The 21878-nt window shown below is 37.9% G+C and overlaps 2 protein-coding genes across 20 annotated transcripts; both read left to right on the top strand.

The window, feature by feature from the left end:
* Position 1: 1 nt before the first annotated feature.
* Positions 2 to 3405, top strand: prxl2c (peroxiredoxin like 2C). Its single transcript, XM_079468083.1, has 7 exons — positions 2 to 82; positions 434 to 728; positions 1335 to 1403; positions 1518 to 1571; positions 1835 to 1940; positions 2547 to 2681; positions 2764 to 3405. The coding sequence occupies exons 2-7, from the start codon at positions 540 to 542 to the stop codon at positions 2889 to 2891; spliced, it is 681 nt and encodes a 226-aa protein (XP_079324209.1). The 5' UTR covers positions 2 to 82; positions 434 to 539; the 3' UTR covers positions 2892 to 3405.
* Positions 3406 to 9519: 6114 nt separating this feature from the next.
* Positions 9520 to 20957, top strand: cdc14b (cell division cycle 14B). 19 transcript variants are annotated; one of them, XR_013787279.1, is made up of 18 exons: positions 9550 to 9821; positions 11398 to 11488; positions 11616 to 11691; positions 11787 to 11879; positions 12045 to 12121; positions 12283 to 12349; positions 12427 to 12489; positions 12807 to 12894; positions 13035 to 13265; positions 14795 to 14933; positions 15021 to 15186; positions 15294 to 15397; positions 18015 to 18147; positions 19033 to 19080; positions 19251 to 19304; positions 19408 to 19568; positions 20103 to 20168; positions 20321 to 20849. XR_013787279.1 is itself a non-coding variant. In XM_079467043.1 (16 exons), exons 1-15 carry the CDS (start codon positions 9725 to 9727, stop codon positions 19565 to 19567), a joined length of 1554 nt encoding a protein of 517 aa, XP_079323169.1. In that variant the 5' UTR covers positions 9550 to 9724; the 3' UTR covers positions 19568 to 19577; positions 20321 to 20849. The 19 variants fall into 19 exon arrangements, 8 of the variants coding, with proteins under 8 accessions (XP_079323170.1, XP_079323169.1, XP_079323173.1 ...); XR_013787286.1 differs by lacking the exon at positions 9550 to 9821 and adding an exon at positions 10241 to 10522 and having other exon boundaries at positions 19408 to 19577; positions 20321 to 20845; XR_013787288.1 differs by lacking the exon at positions 9550 to 9821 and adding an exon at positions 10241 to 10522 and having other exon boundaries at positions 20321 to 20845.
* Positions 20958 to 21878: the final 921 nt, after the last annotated feature.

Genomic DNA, 21878 nt, shown 5'->3' on the forward strand with positions numbered 1-21878 from the left:
GGAGAACATGACCAATCGTGTGCGGTTTAAAGGGACACGCTGAAGAATCGCAACAGGCTCGGAAATCTAGAAACTATTGACGGTAACGGAACGGATCGTCACTTTTATGATGTGGCTTTTAACACTTTTAATAAACCGCTCCAATCATTCTTAACATCCAAAAACGACGAACACACACACACACATCAAGTTTACCTGCATTTGCCTGAGGTGACCGAATCATTTAGTGAATCGGTTCGTTCGGACAACGTTCAAGCGATTCCTATAAATCAAGCGTTTCACGTTTGTTGTATATGTCACCATCACTAACGTTTTCCCTTATTCTCGTGACCTTTGCTCTTCATATGATATATATTGCGGCCAAATCATTTAAAAAGATTTAACAGTGGAAAAGAAGAGATTGGTTCGTGTCTGAATGTGTTTTTTAATGTAGAAACCGAGCGGATTCGGGTGTGTGTTCAGTACATGATCCAGCAGGGATGGGCGAGCAGCATCATTCCATCCTAAAATAACTCCTGGAAAACTGAACTTCCATTGCAATGGCCACCAGCTCTCCAGCCACAGTAACCCAACAGATCGTTCGGTCCGGACTACAGGAACACAGACAGGCTTCACGTGATCTCTGTTTATCTGATGTCAATGACTGTCTGATCTATGATCGACGTGGCGTTAAGACAACTTTCCAGAGTTTGTTTCAGCACAGAAAAGCAATAATCGTATTCGTGAGGGTAAGACAGGTCTGTCTCATCATGTGTGTCGTTGCTCGTTCAGGTGTTGTTCTGGCTTTTGTTGAAACTAGTAACTTTGTATTAGCACCTATTGTGTGATTGCTCCTGTATGACGTTTACATTTAGGCTTTTGGCAGACGTACATTGCATTATCCTATACATTTATGAAAGCAGATTTTCAGTCTGCACATGTTGCAGAGAGTCTGTGCCAGTCTGCAGATTTCATCAGTTTGTTTGTTTCTATCTGAAACTTTCCAAAAGTCTGCAAGTGTATGACGTCTGCTAAATGACTTAATGTTCAGCACTCTAGGGGAACTTTGACTTACATTTCCAAGATGTTCTTGGAATGACGATTAACGACATTCTATAGTCCTAATTTGATTTAGCATTATTTCTTATTATAGTCCGTGTGTAGATTATATAGCCAATGTTTTCATTACGCTCGGGTATTTAAATGGAAAAATACTAGAAATGTGTTAGAATAAATAAAAGGCCTCATGCTTTTTTTTCTCTAATGCTTTCTTTGTAAACGTGTGTATGTTGAGTCGTTTCAGTTATTCAACTGCATTGTTTTGAAAATATGAGTACTTTTAATCTGTTTTACAGAATTTCTTGTGCTTCACATGCAAAGAATATGTAGAAGACTTGGGTAAAATACCTGAGGATATGCTTCAGGTGAGAGGGGGTAATATTAGAAGAATACATCATATACAGTTCATCATTCATTTGTGTATCCATTGCATGACTATTAATAATAACATCATATTATATTCATATTTCTCTCTGCAGGAATCCAATGTGAGATTGGTAGTGATTGGCCAGTCATTATATACTCACATTAAAGTAAGTATCATTAATTCACATCAGAACAATGGATAGGACAACATTTACAGACTTCAATATTTGCCTTGTGGAAGTGTTCTGTAGAGACAGACGTGACATTAGGACAATATAAGAGATGATGTCAGAACTTCTGAGCATGACAAGAGTGTTTTTAATGTTCAGCAATATTCTGGTCTTCCATCAGTTCAATGCTGAAGTAATGTTGTGAGTTGGATGACTGTGAGAGTGTTAAGAACAGATTATTTGACTATCGTGTCATTTAGGGATTCTGCTCTCTGACCGGCTATCCTCATGAAATATATGTTGATCCAGAGAGACACATTTACAAAAAACTTGGCATGAGAAGAGGAGAGACGTACATGGAGAACTGTAAGATGCACCAGTGGTTTTTATTTTCTGCACCTCATTTATGTTATTTTGATGTGTTTACATTCATTTCGTCTCTCTGGCACAAGAACAATGGATTGTAAATTCGGTCATGTGTGTTCATATACAAGTATACTTTATACTGTATATCCAGGGTGCAGAAACATCTTAGATTTTGTTCACGTGATAAACACTGTGAAACATATTTTAATATCTTGTGTTAATATGAGAGTTTTAATGTATTTTATTTAAATCAACACTTTAGAAGTTTTGTTCATGGGTTCCCCGTGTGGTTGATAAGTGCAATTGTTTCCAGTGTTGTAAAAAATGTTGCTGTATAAGCTTCCCTGTGGGTACCGCAATGAATGCACATGAATTTGTTTAAGCAAGCTGATGGTGCTGGTGAATGCAGAAAGTTTATTGGAAGCAATGTCGCATTCTTCCGCATGCAGGGGCTGTGTGTACCGACCCTGACACAGAACTTACAGAGTGTGGTTTTAGAATGACAGTAGAATAAATCCAATTAAGAGTTGTTCTACCACTGAAATCATTTTAAAGACAGTATTTTAAGTGTTGCTTTAATTAAGCAAAATTCATCTGCCTTCATAGCTTCCAAAAGTCCACACGTAAAATCCAGTTTGTTAGTGGGCAATCTGAAAAGCATGTGGCGTGCCATGACCAGCCCCCTGTTCGACTTTCAAGGAGATCCACAGCAGCAGGGTGGAGCCATTATTGTAGGCCCAGGTGAAAACGCTTCTACAGAAAAATGCTGTTATATATTATATGTTAACAGCTTGTTCTAATACCAACATTTTTGTCGTCACAGGTCAGAAGGTTCATTTTGTCCATTTTGACATGAATCGTTTCGACCACATGCCAATCAACTGGTTGCTTCAGCTAGCAGGTCTTCAAACAGTGGACTTCAGTGATTCTCCTCAAATAATAGACATCTGATTCAATATGACTGTTTCTGTGTTTGCAGTAATTTACGTTATGTGTTTAAACTGTAGATTTGCTTAAATGGCTTTTTGCGTAGAAACAACTGCGTCATTACACTGTACCTTATTTTATTACTGTTCTACATACAACCAAAGACTGTTTCACATCATGTATCAAATATCAAACCAGCAGCAGATGTGGCTATATTAAAAGAGCACCGCAAACACAGGAATTGAATTGAGTTTAACTCTACTGGGGTGAATCTCACAGAATACTTTAACCACAAAAGCTTTGAACATTTTTTACGTGTTTCTTGTTACTTTTTTGCATAGTAATGAACATGGAAGAGAATGTGCTTAACAATCGTAATTCTTAAATAAATATATTTTCAATTTTTCAAATGCAAAATTAATGCCGGTTTCACAGACAAGTTTTACACTAGTCCCAGACTGCAATGAATGTGTGACCTATCGTAACTGAATATAACTTTAAAAATATATCAGTGCCATTGTTAAGTCTCGAGTACACCAGAAATGTTTTCTTCTAAGGAACTTTTATAAAAGCAACAAAAATAAGTCATAGTCCTTGCTTAAAATAAACCTTGTCTGTGAGAGCGGGCCTAAATCCTTAGGGTGGTTTCCCAGACAGGGATTCTTTTAAAACAGAACTAGGTTTTAGTTAAAGTAGGATATTTAAATCATTTTTAAAACATACTCTCAAAACAAATGTGACAATATTTTAAGACAAGTTCTTTTCAATCAAGACAACTCTGGGTTACCCCACAGGGATTATGTCAGGATGTGTGCCTTTTAGTTAAATTAGGACATTTAAATAGTTATTAAAAACATGAAAAAGATCTCCCTTGTCTGCATTTTGAGACCAAACAATGGCACTGATGTAAGCTAGGATATCTCAATACAAGTTGTTTTCAGTTTAGACAGCTCTAACATTTACATCTTTAGTTTAGGCCTCATCTTAAACCCGGTACGGCGGGACTAGTCAAATGCGGCCTGCCAATCATCTTCACCTGCCCAGCCTTCACATTTCAAATGAGTGGAGAGACTTTTAAGAGCGGTGTGCTTTAAGAGATGCACGTCCTGAGACGCCACATCTTTGAACTGCTTCATTCAATACTAAAGTAATATTCATAACAATACTGACGTCTTATAAAGCGGTTTGATCGGTCTATCCAGAAAACATATCTTATTGTGCCCTTGAAAGTTACTGCAGGAAGGGTACACCATGTGAACGGTTGTCTCAGATAAAGGAAAACTGTGTCGTTTTATTGCAGCATTCATTACTTATGTATGATTTAAACGTCTAAATTGATCAAAACAGCTGTTCATCCCCATCCAGAACTCGCACTGCAGAGGATCTTCCCTTTAAAGTGCGCAGGGCACATGAGTGCGATTGGGATTTCACCTGAAGATGAGATAATAGTAACCTTATTAACTGCATTTACTCATATAATGCACCGTAACTTTTATAACCGCATTAACTCATCTACTGCACTGTAACCTTATTAACTGCATTTACTCATTTAATGCACCGTAACTTTTATAACCGCATTTACTCATCTACTGCACTGTTACCTTATTAACTGCATTTACTCATATAATGCACCGTAACATTTATAACCGCATTAACTCATCTACTGCACTGTTACCTTATTAATTGCATTTACTCGTATACTGCACCGTAACTTTTATAACCGCATTAACTCATCTACTGCACTGTTACCTTATTAACTGCATTTACTCATATAATGCACCGTAACTTTTATAACCGCATTAACTCATCTACTGCACTGTTACCTTATTAACTGCATTTACTCATATAATGCACCGTAACTTTTATAACTGCATTAACTCATCTACTGCACTGTTACCTTATTAACTGCATTTACTCGTATACTGCACCGTAACTTTTATAACCGCATTAACTCATCTACTGCACTGTAACCTTATTAACTGCATTTACTCATATAATGCACCGTAACTTTTATAACCGCATTAACTCATCTACTGCACTGTTACCTTATTAACTGCATTTACTCATATAATGCACCGTAACTTTTATAACCGCATTAACTCATCTACTGCACTGTTACCTTATTAATTGCATTTACTCGTATACTGCACCGTAACTTTTATAACCGCATTAACTCATCTACTGCACTGTAACCTTATTAACTGCATTTACTCATATAATGCACCGTAACATTTATAACCGCATTAACTCATCTACTGCACTGTTACCTTATTAATTGCATTTACTCGTATACTGCACCGTAACTTTTATAACCGCATTAACTCATCTACTGCACTGTTACCTTATTAACTGCATTTACTCATATAATGCACCGTAACTTTTATAACCGCATTAACTCATCTACTGCACTGTTACCTTATTAACTGCATTTACTCATATAATGCACCGTAACTTTTATAACCGCATTAACTCATCTACTGCACTGTTACCTTATTAACTGCATTTACTCATATAATGCACCGTAACTTTTATAACCGCATTAACTCATCTACTGCACTGTTACCTTATTAACTGCATTTACTCATATAATGCACCGTAACATTTATAACCGCATTAACTCATCTACTGCACTGTTACCTTATTAATTGCATTTACTCGTATACTGCACCGTAACTTTTATAACCGCATTAACTCATCTACTGCACTGTTACCTTATTAACTGCATTTACTCATATAATGCACCGTAACTTTTATAACCGCATTAACTCATCTACTGCACTGTTACCTTATTAACTGCATTTACTCATATAATGCACCGTAACTTTTATAACCGCATTAACTCATCTACTGCACTGTTACCTTATTAATTGCATTTACTCGTATACTGCACCGTAACTTTTATAACCGCATTAACTCATCTACTGCACTGTAACCTTATTAACTGCATTTACTCATATAATGCACCGTAACTTTTATAACTGCATTAACTCATCTACTGCACTGTTACCTTATTAACTGCATTTACTCATATAATGCACCGTAACTTTTATAACCGCATTAACTCATCTACTGCACTGTAACCTTATTAACTGCATTTACTCGTATAATGCACCGTAACTTTTAAACCGCATTAACTCATCTACTGCACTGTAACCTTATTAACTGCATTTACTCATATAATGCACCGTAACTTTTATAACCGCATTAACTCATCTACTGCACTGTAACCTTATTAACTGCATTTACTCATATAATGCACCGTAACTTTTATAACCGCATTAACTCATCTATTGCACTGTAACCTTATTAACTGCATTTACTCATATAATGCACCGTAACTTTTATAACCGCATTAACTCATCTATTGCACTGTTACCTTATTAACTGCATTTACTCATATAATGCACCGTAACTTTTATAACCGCATTAACTCATCTACTGCACTGTTACCTTATTAACTGCATTTACTCATATAATGCACCGTAACTTTTATAACCGCATTAACTCATCTTCTGCACTGTAACCTTATTAACTGCATTTACTCATATAATGCACCGTAACTTTTATAACCGCATTAACTCATCTATTGCACTGTAACCTTATTAACTGCATTTACTCATATAATGCACCATAACTTTTATAACCGCATTAACTCATCTACTGCACTGTAACCTTATTAACTGCATTTACTCATATAATGCACCGTAACTTTTATAACCGCATTAACTCATCTATTGCACTGTTACCTTATTAACTGCATTTACTCATATAATGCACCGTAACTTTTATAACCGCATTAACTCATCTACTGCACTGTAACCTTATTAACTGCATTTACTCGTATAATGCACCGTAACTTTTATAACCGCATTAACTCATCTACTGCACTGTGACCTTATTAACTGCATTTACTCATATAATGCACCGTAACTTTTATAACCGCATTAACTCATCTACTGCACTGTAACCTTATTAACTGCATTTACTCATATAATGCACCGTAACTTTTATAACCGCATTAACTCATCTTCTGCACTGTAACCTTATTAACTGCATTTACTCATATAATGCACCGTAACTTTTATAACCGCATTAACTCATCTATTGCACTGTAACCTTATTAACTGCATTTACTCATATAATGCACCATAACTTTTATAACCGCATTAACTCATCTACTGCACTGTAACCTTATTAACTGCATTTACTCATATAATGCACCGTAACTTTTATAACCGCATTAACTCATCTATTGCACTGTTACCTTATTAACTGCATTTACTCATATAATGCACCGTAACTTTTATAACCGCATTAACTCATCTACTGCACTGTAACCTTATTAACTGCATTTACTCATATAATGCACCGTAACTTTTATAACCGCATTAACTCATCTACTGCACTGTAACCTTATTAACTGCATTTACTCATATAATGCACCGTAACTTTTATAACCGCATTAACTCATCTACTGCACTGTAACCTTATTAACTGCATTTACTCGTATAATGCACCGTAACTTTTATAACCGCATTAACTCATCTACTGCACTGTTACCTTATTAACTGCATTTACTCATATAATGCACCGTAACTTTTATAACCGCATTAACTCATCTACTGCACTGTTACCTTATTAACTGCATTTACTCATATAATGCACCGTAACTTTTATAACCGCATTAACTCATCTACTGCACTGTAACCTTATTAACTGCATTTACTCATATAATGCACCGTAACTTTTATAACCGCATTAACTCATCTACTGCACTGTTACCTTATTAACTGCATTTACTCATATAATGCACCGTAACTTTTATAACCGCATTAACTCATCTACTGCACTGTTACCTTATTAACTGCATTTACTCGTATAATGCACCGTAACTTTTATAACCGCATTAACTCATCTACTGCACTGTAACCTTATTAACTGCATTTACTCATATAATGCACCGTAACTTTTATAACCGCATTAACTCATCTACTGCACTGTTACCTTATTAACTGCATTTACTCATATAATGCACCGTAACTTTTATAACCGCATTAACTCATCTACTGCACTGTTACCTTATTAACTGCATTTACTCATATAATGCACCGTAACTTTTATAACCGCATTAACTCATCTACTGCACTGTTACCTTATTAACTGCATTTACTCATATAATGCACCGTAACTTTTATAACCGCATTAACTCATCTACTGCACTGTTACCTTATTAACTGCATTTACTCGTATAATGCACCGTAACTTTTATAACCGCATTAACTCATCTACTGCACTGTAACCTTATTAACTGCATTTACTCATATAATGCACCGTAACTTTTATAACCGCATTAACTCATCTACTGCACTGTTACCTTATTAATTGCATTTACTCATATAATGCACCGTAACTTTTATAACCGCATTAACTCATCTACTGCACTGTTACCTTATTAATTGCATTTACTCATATAATGCACCGTAACTTTTATAACCGCATTAACTCATCTTCTGCACTGTAACCTTATTAACTGCATTTACTCATATAATGCACCGTAACTTTTATAACCGCATTAACTCATCTACTGCACTGTAACCTTATTAATTGCATTTACTCGTATACTGCACCGTAACTTTTATAACCGCATTAACTCATCTTCTGCACTGTTACCTTATTAACTGCATTTACTCATATAATGCACCGTAACTTTTATAACCGCATTAACTCATCTACTGCACTGTTACCTTATTAACTGCATTTACTCATATAATGCACCGTAACTTTTATAACCGCATTAACTCATCTACTGCACTGTAACCTTATTAACTGCATTTACTCATATAATGCACCGTAACTTTTATAACCGCATTAACTCATCTATTGCACTGCAGCTTTTATGTCTATAATGTATGCACACTTAAGTCACTTGCACTACTGTTTAGTCTAAATTATTATCTGTTCATATCCACCTGTACATAAATGTTATTATTAATGCATATATTGTTCATAGTACATACCTACTGTCATATTTTCATAGTCCATGCCCACTGTATAATATTTTCCTAATATTGTATTCTGTATTTATTCTAACTGTATATCCTGCACTTGCTAACTGCACTTCTGGTTAGACCTAAACTACATTTCCTTACACTGTACTTGTATATGTGTGATGACAATAAAGTTGAATCTAATCTAATCTTGGATGCGCTGCGGTGAGTAAACGAACAGCAATTTTATCTTTGGGTGAACTGATGCATCAAGGAATATAAAAAACAATGTAACTTTTAATTTAATGTAATAAAAAGGCACACGCAATATCTGACTGCATGTTGTAATATATGATCTACAAGTAACAGTAACAAATGGGGAAAAATACAATAAATAAGAGAAATACAATTACAGAAGAAATGAGGATATGGTCAAGAAACTGGCCTGCATCCCATTTATACTTTAGAATCTGACCCTCAATGAAAAGTAGTTGAAGACCCCTGCTGTAGGGAAATATTTAGTCTGGGACTAATCTAAGCTTAAACCTCGTCTATTTTTACACCGAAAGAATATAACAAATAAAACTTATGAAGTAGAGAACACATTTCTCAACACTTTGACTAAACTTCCCACACAGTAAAGCTCATCTTTGGTATGTGACGGGGGTTAAAGTTCAGTCAGGACCCGTATGGTGGGCTGGCGCAGTGACGTCACACGCAAGGCTTTCGGAAACTTGCCTCTCACACGTCACCTGCAGGACAACTGGCCTAAACCCCTCTCGCTGTAAAGCGCATGGAGCGATGCGAAATAAAACACACATTGTGCATTCATCCGTGTTCAAGACGCCATCGGTCCATGCGTAGATCAGAATGAAGCGCAAGAGCGAGCGACGGAGCGAGTCGAGCAAGAGACTCTGCGCCTCACTGAGGGACGAGACCAAGAGCGATGTTTACATCCACGTCACAGGTAAACAAACTACAAACGCGTTTGACAGTTACATGTTGTGCATTTTTGACCACACAACACTGGTTTTGATGTGAAACTGAAGACACAGGGCTGTTTCATTATATAACATTGCACGTAGGGCTGCAAACTGAAACTGCATCTGCATGCAATGCATGAACTGCACGAGCGTGAACACACACAGCTGCGAGTTTGTTGTTCGGTTCGCTTCATTCTGAACGCATTACATCGACACGTGTGACGTCACATCAGACAAACGTTCTATTGGTCGGTCGACACTTCTCTCCTAGCAACGGCTTCGGCCGCGTGCCAATTGGATTCGAAGACGTTCTGCTGTTCGGTTTAAATTCTAAGGGGAGGGACTTTGCGTGATTGACGTGTCGGCGGTGCAGCTGCAGCCTATCGGTAGGCAGGAAAGGGGCGGACTTTAAACCGCATTGAACTTTATGCACAGACCGAAGATCAGTGGCTTCATGTTTTGTGTTTTAAACGGACATATCTGATTTACCGCTGATTTTCAAGTGTGCAACAAACAAAAACACACGAATTTTACATTTAGTTTGATTTTTTTGCAATCGCTTTGATTCTTCATTTATTTTAATTCTGGGCGAATCGCGGTGTTAAGTTTGTAGGTGTGGGCATTATTGGATAAGTTGAAATAATGAATCGAAACGATGTGTCTAACTGCGTTGAGTTTATTAAAGGTGAGTGTTTATCGTTTATGTCTCTTCAACACTTTGACTCCGTAAGAATAAATTCACGTGTAGAGACAGAATAGTGGATTTGATGATGATCACTCACTTCCGGGACGCGGATTCAAATCTGCTCGACCAATGAGTGGAGTCAGGTCCGTGTTTACATGCAATATACTGACTGCAGAAAAACATAAATCTCATGATATTTCTTCATGTGTGCTCTTAGTAGGGCTGTCACGATTATGAAGCTTTGCTGACGATTAATTGTCTAATAATCATCGCGATTAAAACGATTAAAATCCGTTTAGGGCTTTGCCATTTAGTTCTCATACATTTTTTATTTGGCTTTAAAATGACAATATTCTTCTGAATATAAGTAATGGAAATATGGAAAACCTTTGGAAAAAATGGTCTTCATTTATTCAAGCTGTAAGCTTTTACGTGTCAATAATACATCGGCCAAATACTTTAAAAGATCAGTGGCGAATCCAAGCCAGCATTGAAATGCCATCAGCCATAGAAAACCTTCTAGTATGTGAGTTTCCCCGCAAGACTACAGTTACATTTCACTTCTGTTTTATTGTTTAATTTTGTTAGGCGGGTTTTCACACTGATATTAAATTGTACTGTAGGTTATTAATATGGTATTTGCTTTTAAGTTGTTTTTTTATGTAATGTTGTTGTGGTGGTACATTTGACCAGTAATACCATACTTTAACTGCAATATACACACTAAAATATGCAATTTTCAGGCACTACAGCTCCCCTTGTGTCTTCTAAACAGTGCAATAATTGCGACAAGGTCAAACAATCGCAATAAGAAGATTCATTCGTCTCATAATCGTGAAAGCCCGAGCACTCAGTTATGTCTCTCTCTCTTTCAGATCAGCTGTATTTCGCTCTGGTCCGTCAGAAGTTGAGGAGCTCACCTGACAGACATTATTTTTGCATTGATGAAGAACTCGCTTACGAAAAGTACGTTTTAAAAGAGTGCATTATGGTCTGTATGGATCTTTATGAATGAATATGCTGGACTTTAATATGGCAGTCTGTGCATTTGAGATTGTTCTCATTGACCTCTTTGATTTGTATATTTGAACAGCTTCTATGCAGACTTTGGTCCGCTCAACCTGGCCATGTTTTATCACTTCTGTTGCAAACTCAACAAGAAACTGAAGGTAATAAAAGAAACACACAACATGACACTGCTCTACTAAATGCTGTCTTCATTATTTGTCTGTAACGCGCTTTCTGATTGTGTGTTTTCTGACAGTCTTGTGCTCTTTCAAAGAAGAAGATTGTGTTTTATACGTGTGGTGACAGAAAGAAACAGGCGAATGCTGCGTATTTGATCGGCTCGTATGCTGTAAGTGTCAGTCAAAGATGGATGTTTACTCTTTGATCAGCTTTATGTCAAACGCAAATGAATGAAAGTATGAAAATGCATTTTTAATGGTGATTTTTACGAAGAATTCACGAAGAATAAATGTGTTTCTACACTATAATGGACTCTGTGTTTGTTTTGCTGAAGGTCATGCATCTACAGAAAACACCAGAAGAAGCCTACAGTCTTCTGCTCTCTCAAAATGCATCTTACCTTCCTTTTCGGTAACAATTAAATGAGTTTTTACCTCTACTGCTTGAACACAAAACAGATTTCTGATGTTATTAGTAAACATCAGGGTGTGATATACAACCCTTAAAAAATTCATAGTAGCGAATTTGTAACTTCTGTCAGTTATTTAATTTCTGATGCTTACATTTAACAGAGACGCATCTTTTGGAACCTGCATGTACAATCTGAATATCCTTGACTGTCTGCGGGCCGTTCGCAAGGTAATGTGGATTCTCTCAGAGACGCATCGGAAGTGTTCTCTAACAGTATAATCACTCATGACGTGTCTGTGTTAAAGGCACTTGAGTTTGGCTGGCTGGATTTCTCAAAGTTCAACGTGGAGGAATACGAACACTACGAGGTCAGTGTTCACGATGACAAACTATCACATACTAGCTTCTCTCGCATGTCCAGATTTCAAGGTTTGCTGCTTTTTGCAGCTTAAACTGGCAAAGAACCGCCCTCTTAGACAGGAAGAGCTGTGTGACATCATCAAATGAAAACAGAGATGTCATATATCACATATGCCACAGCTTAGTGCTTCCTAGTTCGAGAGATTGTTGTCCATTGTTTTCGTGTGCAATGCACATCAGATGGCAAGTGAACTGTGGGTTAAGATGACATGCTGTCAGATGTGAGGCTTCTTCGTCTGTTTGATTGTTTTTTGTTTGTTTGCAGAGGGCAGAGAACGGAGATTTTAACTGGATCATTCCAGGGAAGTTTCTGGCCTTCAGCGGTCCTCATCCAAAGAGCAAAATTGAGAACGGTGCGTGTGGACCAGAGCTTGTAGAAACTGTGTCCTGGATGAGAAGGGCAATGTGCACTTGTCTCCGTCCTGAGTTATTATAAAATGAATGAATTGCCTGCAGAACTTAATCTCTTCTGAATTTGTTATGTCTTCATCAGGATATCCTCTTCACGCCCCTGAAGCGTATTTCCCATACTTCAGGAAGCACAACATCACCACCATCATCCGTCTCAACAAGAAAATGTACGACGCCAAACGTTTCACAGATATGGGCTTCAGTCATCATGATCTGTTCTTTGTGGACGGCAGCACGCCCAATGACGTCATCGTCACAAAGTTCCTGAACATCTGTGAGAGTGCAGAAGGAGCGATCGCCATTCACTGTAAAGGTAAGAGGTCATGACCTCTTGAGCACGTTTTACATGATTATACTTAATAAGCTGATATATGAAAGGTCATGTAAACATACAAATCGGGGAAAGGTCACAAACGGCTTAATCAAAAACCAATCGGCAGAGGTAGTATTCAAGCAGAAAAGGAAAACTAAATTAAATCATTAGATTACTTGTTAAAGGGAAAAAATGTGATGTAACCTACCACATTTGGGCCTGGTTTCACATACAAGGGTTAGCTCAAACAAATTACTGGTTTTTGCCCATTACTCTGATTTTGCGCTGCATGTAAACACCTTTACCGGTTTTCTCGCAGTTTTGTTTATGTCCGTTTTGTAGCACACTTGAAGGAATGAACAAGCGTGTGATTTGGTTGGGTTCTTTTATTCAGCCCGCATCATTCGCAACAGCTCCGTAGCACACAGTACAATACAACTCGCTAACACTCGCGCGAACCAACTCTTCTTCTCCTCTTTTAGGTTTTCCTCAGGCTTACTGCCACCAACTGGACACTCATCACATAGCTGTATACTACAAATTGGCATGCATGTACTGAATAATTAAATTACCATTATTAATAAAATAACTGAAATGACAAAAACTATTACATGGGGGGGTCTAACTTTTAACTCACAATTATATTATAACAATTATACTCTTCTATCAATATATATATCTAGATTTCCCCACATCCGCATGTCTGAATGCGCAGTAGTAAAAATCCCAAACGGAAGTAATGGTAAAATGACGTATAAAAGTCTGCTCTGGAATCATGCAGTTGACGTAGAAACGTCACAATGAAGAACTATTGTTGCATATGCAGGTACTGCGGACATGAGAAGAGATATAAAAATACAGCTTCCGACCTGCTGCATTGTGAGAAAACAGGTTTCTATTTAACCATGTTCAATAATCAGATTTTAACACGATTAGGCCAATACTTTGATTAAGAATGAAGCCTAGAGCTGTAAACAGAGTTTTTTGATTGGCTTAATCTGTCAAACCGAAAACTAAACACAAACCGAATTAAGACGGGTGGAGTACTCTTATTTTAGTCGCATTATGGAAGTGCGTACACACCTTAATCACTTTATTACCGGCGTGTAGGAACTTTCGCAGCACTTTCCAACAGGTAACACACACATGGCAGTGGTCATTCGTTTCGTTTTATGGCAAACAACATGGCTTCAAGCAAGAAAACACATTTTTGGTCCAAACAGGAAACAAGATGCCAACAATTCTAGAAAATAAATGAAACACACAAAACTGTATGTGGTACCACGGGGAAGACGAACTGTTTGTTGATACATTAAATTATTAAACATGGAACAGCGATGCTGTAATGACGTATGCCATTAATCCAACTATGTAGTTTAACATGTAAAACAGGAACATGAAAGGTATATTCTTAAAGCAACTCATGTAAACACCTTAATCGTAATATTAGCTTAGTCGGTGTTTCACATTCTGATTTGGTGAACTGAAACAGGGAGTTGTTGTATGTCAACCACACATCTGTGTTTCAGCGGGTTTGGGCCGGACGGGTACCCTGATCGCCTGTTATATGATGAAACACTTCAGACTAACAGCAGCTGAAGCCATCGCATGGATCCGGATCTGCAGACCCGGTTCAGTCATTGGACCTCAGCAGAACTTCACTGAAGAGTGAGTGACGTCTGTCATTTCATCAATTGTGGTTGATGTAATACATCCTGTCCCTAACGCTTATTTACATGCGACTCGATGTCACAGGAAGCAGTCGGGTCTCTGGGCCGAGGGCGATCTGTACCGGCGAAAAATAAATGAGCAGGAGAACAGTTCCAGCAGAACTGCAGTGTCTGGAATCCTGTCAGGGGTTGAAGATATCTCCATCAATGAAACGAACAAGAACATATCGCAGAGAAACACTTCAGAATCTGTGAGTAACTTCAGCTCGAGCTCATTCAACAACGCATCACTCACTACACCTCTTGATCTTGAAATGATGGATTATTAAAATAGCTGAATGTATGTTTTTATCTTCAGCACACTGACGAAGAGGACGAGGACTGCGGTGTTCCCACACAAGGTGACAAACTCAGAGCTCTGAAGAGCACGAGACAGTCCAGAGCGTCAACGGGTTCATTATCGTAAGTTCTGTCACATTAATGCTCTGTTTGTCCATATACATGTAGTCGTCTGAAGCGCACGTGTTCACGAGGACAGATCTGTCAAGAAGTCATCATACATATATTAGAAACTTGGCTACATGTACACTTCGATAATGGATGAATTTTGAAGGACAGACCTCACGTTTAGTATGTCACCGAAGTTTATCATCTCTCTTTTGCCAATTTGATCATTTCTAAACTTTCTAAAACTCTAAACATTTGTTAGTCTGTGTCTGTACCAGTGGACATGTGCTGCCAGCAGAGCATGTAACCCATCACATATCGAGTTAATCTTTCGATTTCATGGATCATACGTGGTGGTTCTCAGGGATGTGCATGTGTACACAAACACAGAGAGTTCTCCTGGCATACGTGTTAATGAACTGCATGTTTCAGCTTACCGTTAAAGAAACAACTCATCTAATAGATCAAAGCTCTGTCATCATTGACTCGCTCTCATGTCGGCCCTTTTTTGTGGAACCGGACAGGGGATTTCTTTTAGGAATCTTCGCACAACTCTTGTGACTTTTCCATGTAATGAAAGAGCAGATCAGTCAATAAAAGTCAAACTTGTGAAGAGCGGCTTGAAAAACAACTATTCACAACATTGTGTGTGTGTGTGGTGTTGATAATGACAGAAGCGTGAAGTGTTTCTTTAAATGTAAATTCAGTGTGTGAAGTAGTCCCTAGTTTGCCATCAGCCCATTGTGACTTGAGTCTTCCTGTTAATAATTGTGCTGTCGAGACGAGAGACTCTTGTGTCAGACGGCAGGCGAGTGATAGTAAAATGCTGCAGCGTGTTTGGCTCGCTGTGGCCCGGCTGCTGTGTGCCGCTCAAATGGTAGCAGAGTAACGGGACGCTCGCTGTCTGTGACACGTGCCCGTCAGGTGAGTCCTGTGATGTCATCCCATGTGTGGCTGCTGTAGGCATGTGACTGTATCTAGATTCTTCATCATTCCTGGACCTTTTATTGCGGTTTTATCAAAATGTTGCGTTTCATTACAAGAACAGGTGTATATAAACTGATTTAGACGAATTCATATACAAAGAACAAAAAGAAAGAATCAGAACATTTTCTGCCCCATATTTTCTAGGCTGGCATGTTGTACCAAGTATCTTAGTTCTGTTCTTAATTTATGTCAGGAGTTATGCAGATTCAAAATTGGGCTGTGCGATATTAAGGAAAAATGCGATAGCATGCTAAATAATGCAATATGCGATACGATATTTATTTTTCCAAATTCAATTTAAATTGTACTAAATTACATTAAAGAAGTGATATAACCAACATATTTCACATTATTTTTATCATCACTTTCAACTCCTGAAAGTGAACAGCCGTGTGTTACTGTCGCATTAAACAAATCTGACATTTTGTAAACAAATAAAGATTTCGCTTCGACACGGATTGTTGATTGATTTGTGTCAGAGCGCACGCTCGAAATATCCACATGTGCGATATTTCCATATATTGCACAGCTCTAATTCAAAAACAGATAATAATATATTTCTTTTTTCATTACAGTAGTATATAATATTATTGAATACCAGCAATTATCTATAACATATTTCTGTTAACATATTTCACGATGAGCAACTTGTAAAACCGCCATGAACGTGTCATTTTATTCCAGTTGCATCCATCACCCTGAAGCTTTTCTGATCTCTTTTACATTTTCAGTGCTTCTGCAGTAAGCTTGGTCAATAAAACTGACCTGTTCTAACCACACAAGTGATGCTTTGCGTGTTGTTTTGTCATGTATGTGCTTAATATTTCATGCATGAAGAGTCAGTTGTGTTACAGGCAGACTGGGGTCGTCTTTTTCACACGTTCTGCACAAACTCCAAACTATGAATCACACACTCTTGTGTTTACAGAACAGAACCATCATTAATTTCACTCATCAACAATCTAGTCGTAAAGAAATAAGTTTCCGTTTTTTATTGTCTCCATACACGTGCAATTATGAGCCAGTTATTTCAGTTTTTAAAGTTTTACTTTGTAAATCTTTTATTTATAGACATTTAGCTTGTCACCTTGGAATTATAAGGTTCAATGAGACGTGAGTTGTTGACACATTCTGTGACGAATCGTTTGCAGGTTTTTTTGTTTACATTTTGGGACTTTGTAGATAAAACCTTTTTGTTTATTAAAAAAGTCAATATCTCAAAACTGCTCAGAACACAAATAAAACTGAATAATTCAGCGATTTATTTTATTGCTCTTTATTATTTAGTTTTATTGAGTTATTTTTGTGCTATGGCAGTATTAATTAGGCCTATATTTCAGTTCACAGAAATGTTTGCTATCACTGCTAATGCTTCTCAAAGGAGCTGCTTCTTCTTTGGCTCCGGTCTTGGTTACACAAGACGCGCGTGGGCACTGAAGCCTAGTGGTCATTGCCTGTGACCGGGCGGGCCGTCACAGACAGACGTGTGGGATGTTTGATGGTTCTGTGGTGTAATCCAAACAGTAGATGTTGTGAATGTGTTTAGTGTTGTGCAGATGCAGTGTTTGGTGGGAAAGACGAGTCTCATGTGTTGTGTTGGTTTTGTGTTTGTGTTTTGTCTTCTAAATGTCACTCTTGTGTCTAGATGGCTGCTCTCTGCTCTCTGTAGCCTTGTGTTCTGCTGGATGTTGTTTGGCTTCCATTCCCTCCCTTACTGTGTAGACGGATTATAAATGATTTCTTCCGTCACGGTTAGCACTTCTCAGGACTGGACTGCTGTAAGTGTGCTCCGTCCGTCCATCCGCCTGTCTGTCTCACTGGATTCACACTGACAAATATTACAGGGATCTAGAGATGAAGATCTGCTCGGTGTGGGAATGTTTGAGTTAAAGGAAGATTCTGGGTTTGAGTTACACATTGGCACACATGCTCTGTCCAGAGTTTAGTTTCATGTTTTATGGCTGTGCTTTTATTGAGGTTTGTGTTTGAATGGTTCCTCGCTGACCTCGTCTCAACAAAACAGTCATTCATTGGGACAACCTTGTCAGCTTATCACAGTAAAAAAACGTATTCATTTTTAAACTGAAGATATTTGTGGTTATTTGCATTAAACATAAGAACTCCTGATAGCAATAATGGTTTTAAGAATGAACTAAACCCAGAACGTTCTCTTAAACTTCACTGGGGAATCATAGAGCTGTGCCTTTATTCATGAGGCAAAGACACGGCAGATTAATTTCCTTGTGTTCACCCCAAAATAAAATTCAACATTTAATTTGTGGTTAAATTAATTCTCTTACTGAACTAAAAGCCCATTTACAATATCTATATTGATCAGCATTTATTTTTAACCTTTAATGTGTTTTAAGTTTGATTGAAATGTGAATACATATGTGTTGCTTGAAGAGCGATATGCAAATGAAACTGACCTGTCATAAGCTGTGAGACACATCAGGTTCTCTTCCTGCTTCTGCTCGATGGTGTTGAGCTCTCGATCCAATCAGAATCCTCCTGTGGTTTGTTCTGCAGCTTCTCTCTCGTCGCATGACTGCGCAGCACAGCTTTACAGATCAGACCGTGATCGATGCATCGGCTGTCAGCTCTGTCATTAGTTCTGTTTTATTCTCCCTGTGTGACGCTAACATGTATTTCTTTTCCTGCAGATTGGAAGAAAACAAAATTCACACCAAGTCAGCTTCAAAGTCATTAAGGTAAATTTCACAGCGTGTTTTATTCTGCTAAATGTTCCATTGCACTTGAATTATTAGAGTCGGCATATTGGGTTCACATGACCAGCCCGATATATTCATTTTATTGATGCTTTGGCCTCGCTCAGAGTTATTCTGTAGTTGATCTGTTAAATGCAAATCTTGTCTTTTAGTTCAGAGAAAAAGAGACGGACTAGAGGTTCACTTGGTTCAAACCGAGCCATCAGGTGTGTTCTATATAACGGTTCATGTGGTCTTAAAATCACTGACAATTTAAAATGGTCTTGAATGACATTCATGTTTACAGTGGTGTTCATTTCCCTTTGACAGCCCGTTGTTGCATTCAAGACTTGTCAGGTCTTTAGGCAGTTTGCACGTAATGACCCGTGAGAAGGAGCGTGTGTTCTGTCAGGTTAACAGTAATTTCATCAAGCAGTCAAACGTGAAGCCTTTAAACCCAGTGAACAGTCGGCCAGAGGACTTCCTCTGATGTGAGTTCAGTAAGTGTCCGGCGGGCTCATGAACACTCGGACGCTCTCTCATCTTCAGCTTTTCTGCATGATTCAAAGGTCTCTCAAGTCTGCTTGAACGCTGTCCTCTGCTGGCTGCGATAACAAATATCTGCTCTTTCAGGCAAATACTTCAGAGGATGTTGTTGTTTGGTACGGGGAAAGATTGAGTGGTCTCAGATGGTCCTTCAGTGGCATCTGGGATGAGATGCGGTCGTATTTTGATTGATCAGATTATTCTTGACCGCCTGTTGTGATGTAAATAACAGAATAAGTTGAGTTAGGGCTGCTCGATTATGACAAAAACATCATCGCGACCATTTCGGCCAATATTGAGATCCCGATTATTTAACACGATTGCTCATTAACCCTTAAAACAACATAGAATTATTCAAACAACATCAATTATTTTGTAAACTGCAGATTGCGATGAATTGCACAGCCTTAAGATAAGTTACTCTGTAGTTTTAATGAGTTTGTATCTTTCTGCCACACTTGCATCTTTACCTGTAACAGACGATCTCTGTCCAGAAGAAGGAAATCGCTTCACGCAATGCCATCGACACGCTTTCAGAGAGCATGGTATCAACTTTTCTTTATCTTTGTCCTGCTGCTTTAAAGTTCTCTGCTTCTGTTCATAGCGCATGTGCATGCGCGTCTGCGCATCTGCTCTTCTTTACACCGTATGTTGATTTGCTCTGCGATGTTCATAAGTGTCTCTCTTGTTTTTCCAGTAACTCCAACTCCAAAGCTCGCGCTCCTCTCCTGCGCTGAAGACCCACGTCACATTTTGTTTTTAGTGCTTGTTTTGACCGCCCGACACCGAACAATATTCTGTGAGGAAACTGTGCTAAAGGGAAAAGTCAGCAAATATCAAGCGTTTTTATTTGAAAGAGTTTTTTTAATCGGGCTTTAAGCATCTAAAGTTGAGAGTTTTTATGTCGGTGTAAATATCATGTCAGAATCCTGCCTTTGCTCTTATGTTACTAAACCTTTAAAGATGTTTTAAATACTGTATCCAGTGCTTTATTCTACACCTCGAGCCGTATGTGACGCATCTAATGTGAATCTCTCTCTCTCTGTTGACTGAAAGCTGTATATATAGGCCACGTGTAACACTTAAAGGGACTGTTATTGTTTTTCCTGTAAATAATGCATATACATTTATTTTGATGACCAATTGAATTTAAACCCTGATGATTTCATATATATGAAAGTATCTAAATCATTCTCATTTCAATAAATCCTTTGTTGGAGAGAATGAACATTGTTTCTGTTTCTTTACTCAGATGTGTTATATGTATTCTACAGTGTTATGGACTTTAAACATTAGTGAATTGGTAAAGTCTTCACTGTAAACGTGTTTGATGTAGTTATGCATCTAGTCACCATTAACTTACAGTAGATTTCTATTGATCTCATTTATCGGCAACAGTTTGTTCAAAGATAAATGAACATTAAACATAAAAAAGTCTTTATCATTACAGAAAAAACGAACAAACAAACATTTTCAGTTTTTTTTTTTTCATTTTTGTTCCCAGAATGCTTTGCAAGAGGCCGTTATTTTATAGTTTTTTTCTGTAAAGATAAAGACTTGTTAATGTTTAATGATCATTTATCTTTGAACAAACTGTTGCCAGTGGTAGAATTGTTTTACAGTGTTTAATGATGTTCTTTAATATGTATTATACAGTACGGTTCAAAACTTCTATAGAATACTAAAGTATATTTGATGTGTTGTTATTATATAAAGCTTGACGTCTAAGGTCCGGTCAGTGAGTATTAGTCTTACAGCCGGAAGTTGTCGCATGTTTGAAGTGAATCTTTACTCCCATCATGCTTCGGGACATCTCAACGCAACGAAAAGGCGGATTGATGACGTAACTTTGGCGCCCGCCTTTCCCTTTAAATCAAAGTGAATGTAAACATTGTGCGCGGGAGAAGTGAGAAATGAACTCAACGCCCTTTAAATATGAAAGAAGCGATTCCATTGGCTGACGGTCCTGCCATTCAAGAAAGAGCGCGTTACTTCTGACGTACCCGTATTAAATCACACGATAAAAACTGACGTTTCTTTAAGGAACATCTGTATGTATGAAACTCACCATGGCAGCTATTTAATGCCCACAAAAGCCCTGAGAAGATGACTGACGTGTGTTTGAAGAGTGATGATTGGCTCTTTCTCCTTTCAGGAGGGACTTCCGTCGCCAGTATTTCTTCTTAACATCTATAATCATATATGATCATCATATATCTATAAATCACATTTATTCGTAAACTCCTGCATCTGTC

This window comes from Barbatula barbatula (genome assembly GCF_947034865.1).
Source record: "Barbatula barbatula genome assembly, chromosome: 11".
Classification (NCBI taxonomy): domain Eukaryota; kingdom Metazoa; phylum Chordata; class Actinopteri; order Cypriniformes; family Nemacheilidae; genus Barbatula; species Barbatula barbatula.

Coding starts and splice junctions, on each gene's coding strand:
- prxl2c (XM_079468083.1), top strand. CDS start 540: ATGGCCACCAGCTCTCCAGCCACAGTAACCCAACAGATCGTTCGGTCC. Junction 1,572..1,834: donor CATTATATACTCACATTAAA/GTAAGTATCATT, acceptor CGTGTCATTTAG/GGATTCTGCTCTCTGACCGG. Junction 2,682..2,763: donor AGCCATTATTGTAGGCCCAG/GTGAAAACGCTT, acceptor TTGTCGTCACAG/GTCAGAAGGTTCATTTTGTC.
- cdc14b (XM_079467043.1), top strand. CDS start 9,725: ATGAAGCGCAAGAGCGAGCGACGGAGCGAGTCGAGCAAGAGACTCTGC. Junction 12,350..12,426: donor GTCTGCGGGCCGTTCGCAAG/GTAATGTGGATT, acceptor TCTGTGTTAAAG/GCACTTGAGTTTGGCTGGCT. Junction 14,934..15,020: donor CAGCAGAACTTCACTGAAGA/GTGAGTGACGTC, acceptor TCGATGTCACAG/GAAGCAGTCGGGTCTCTGGG.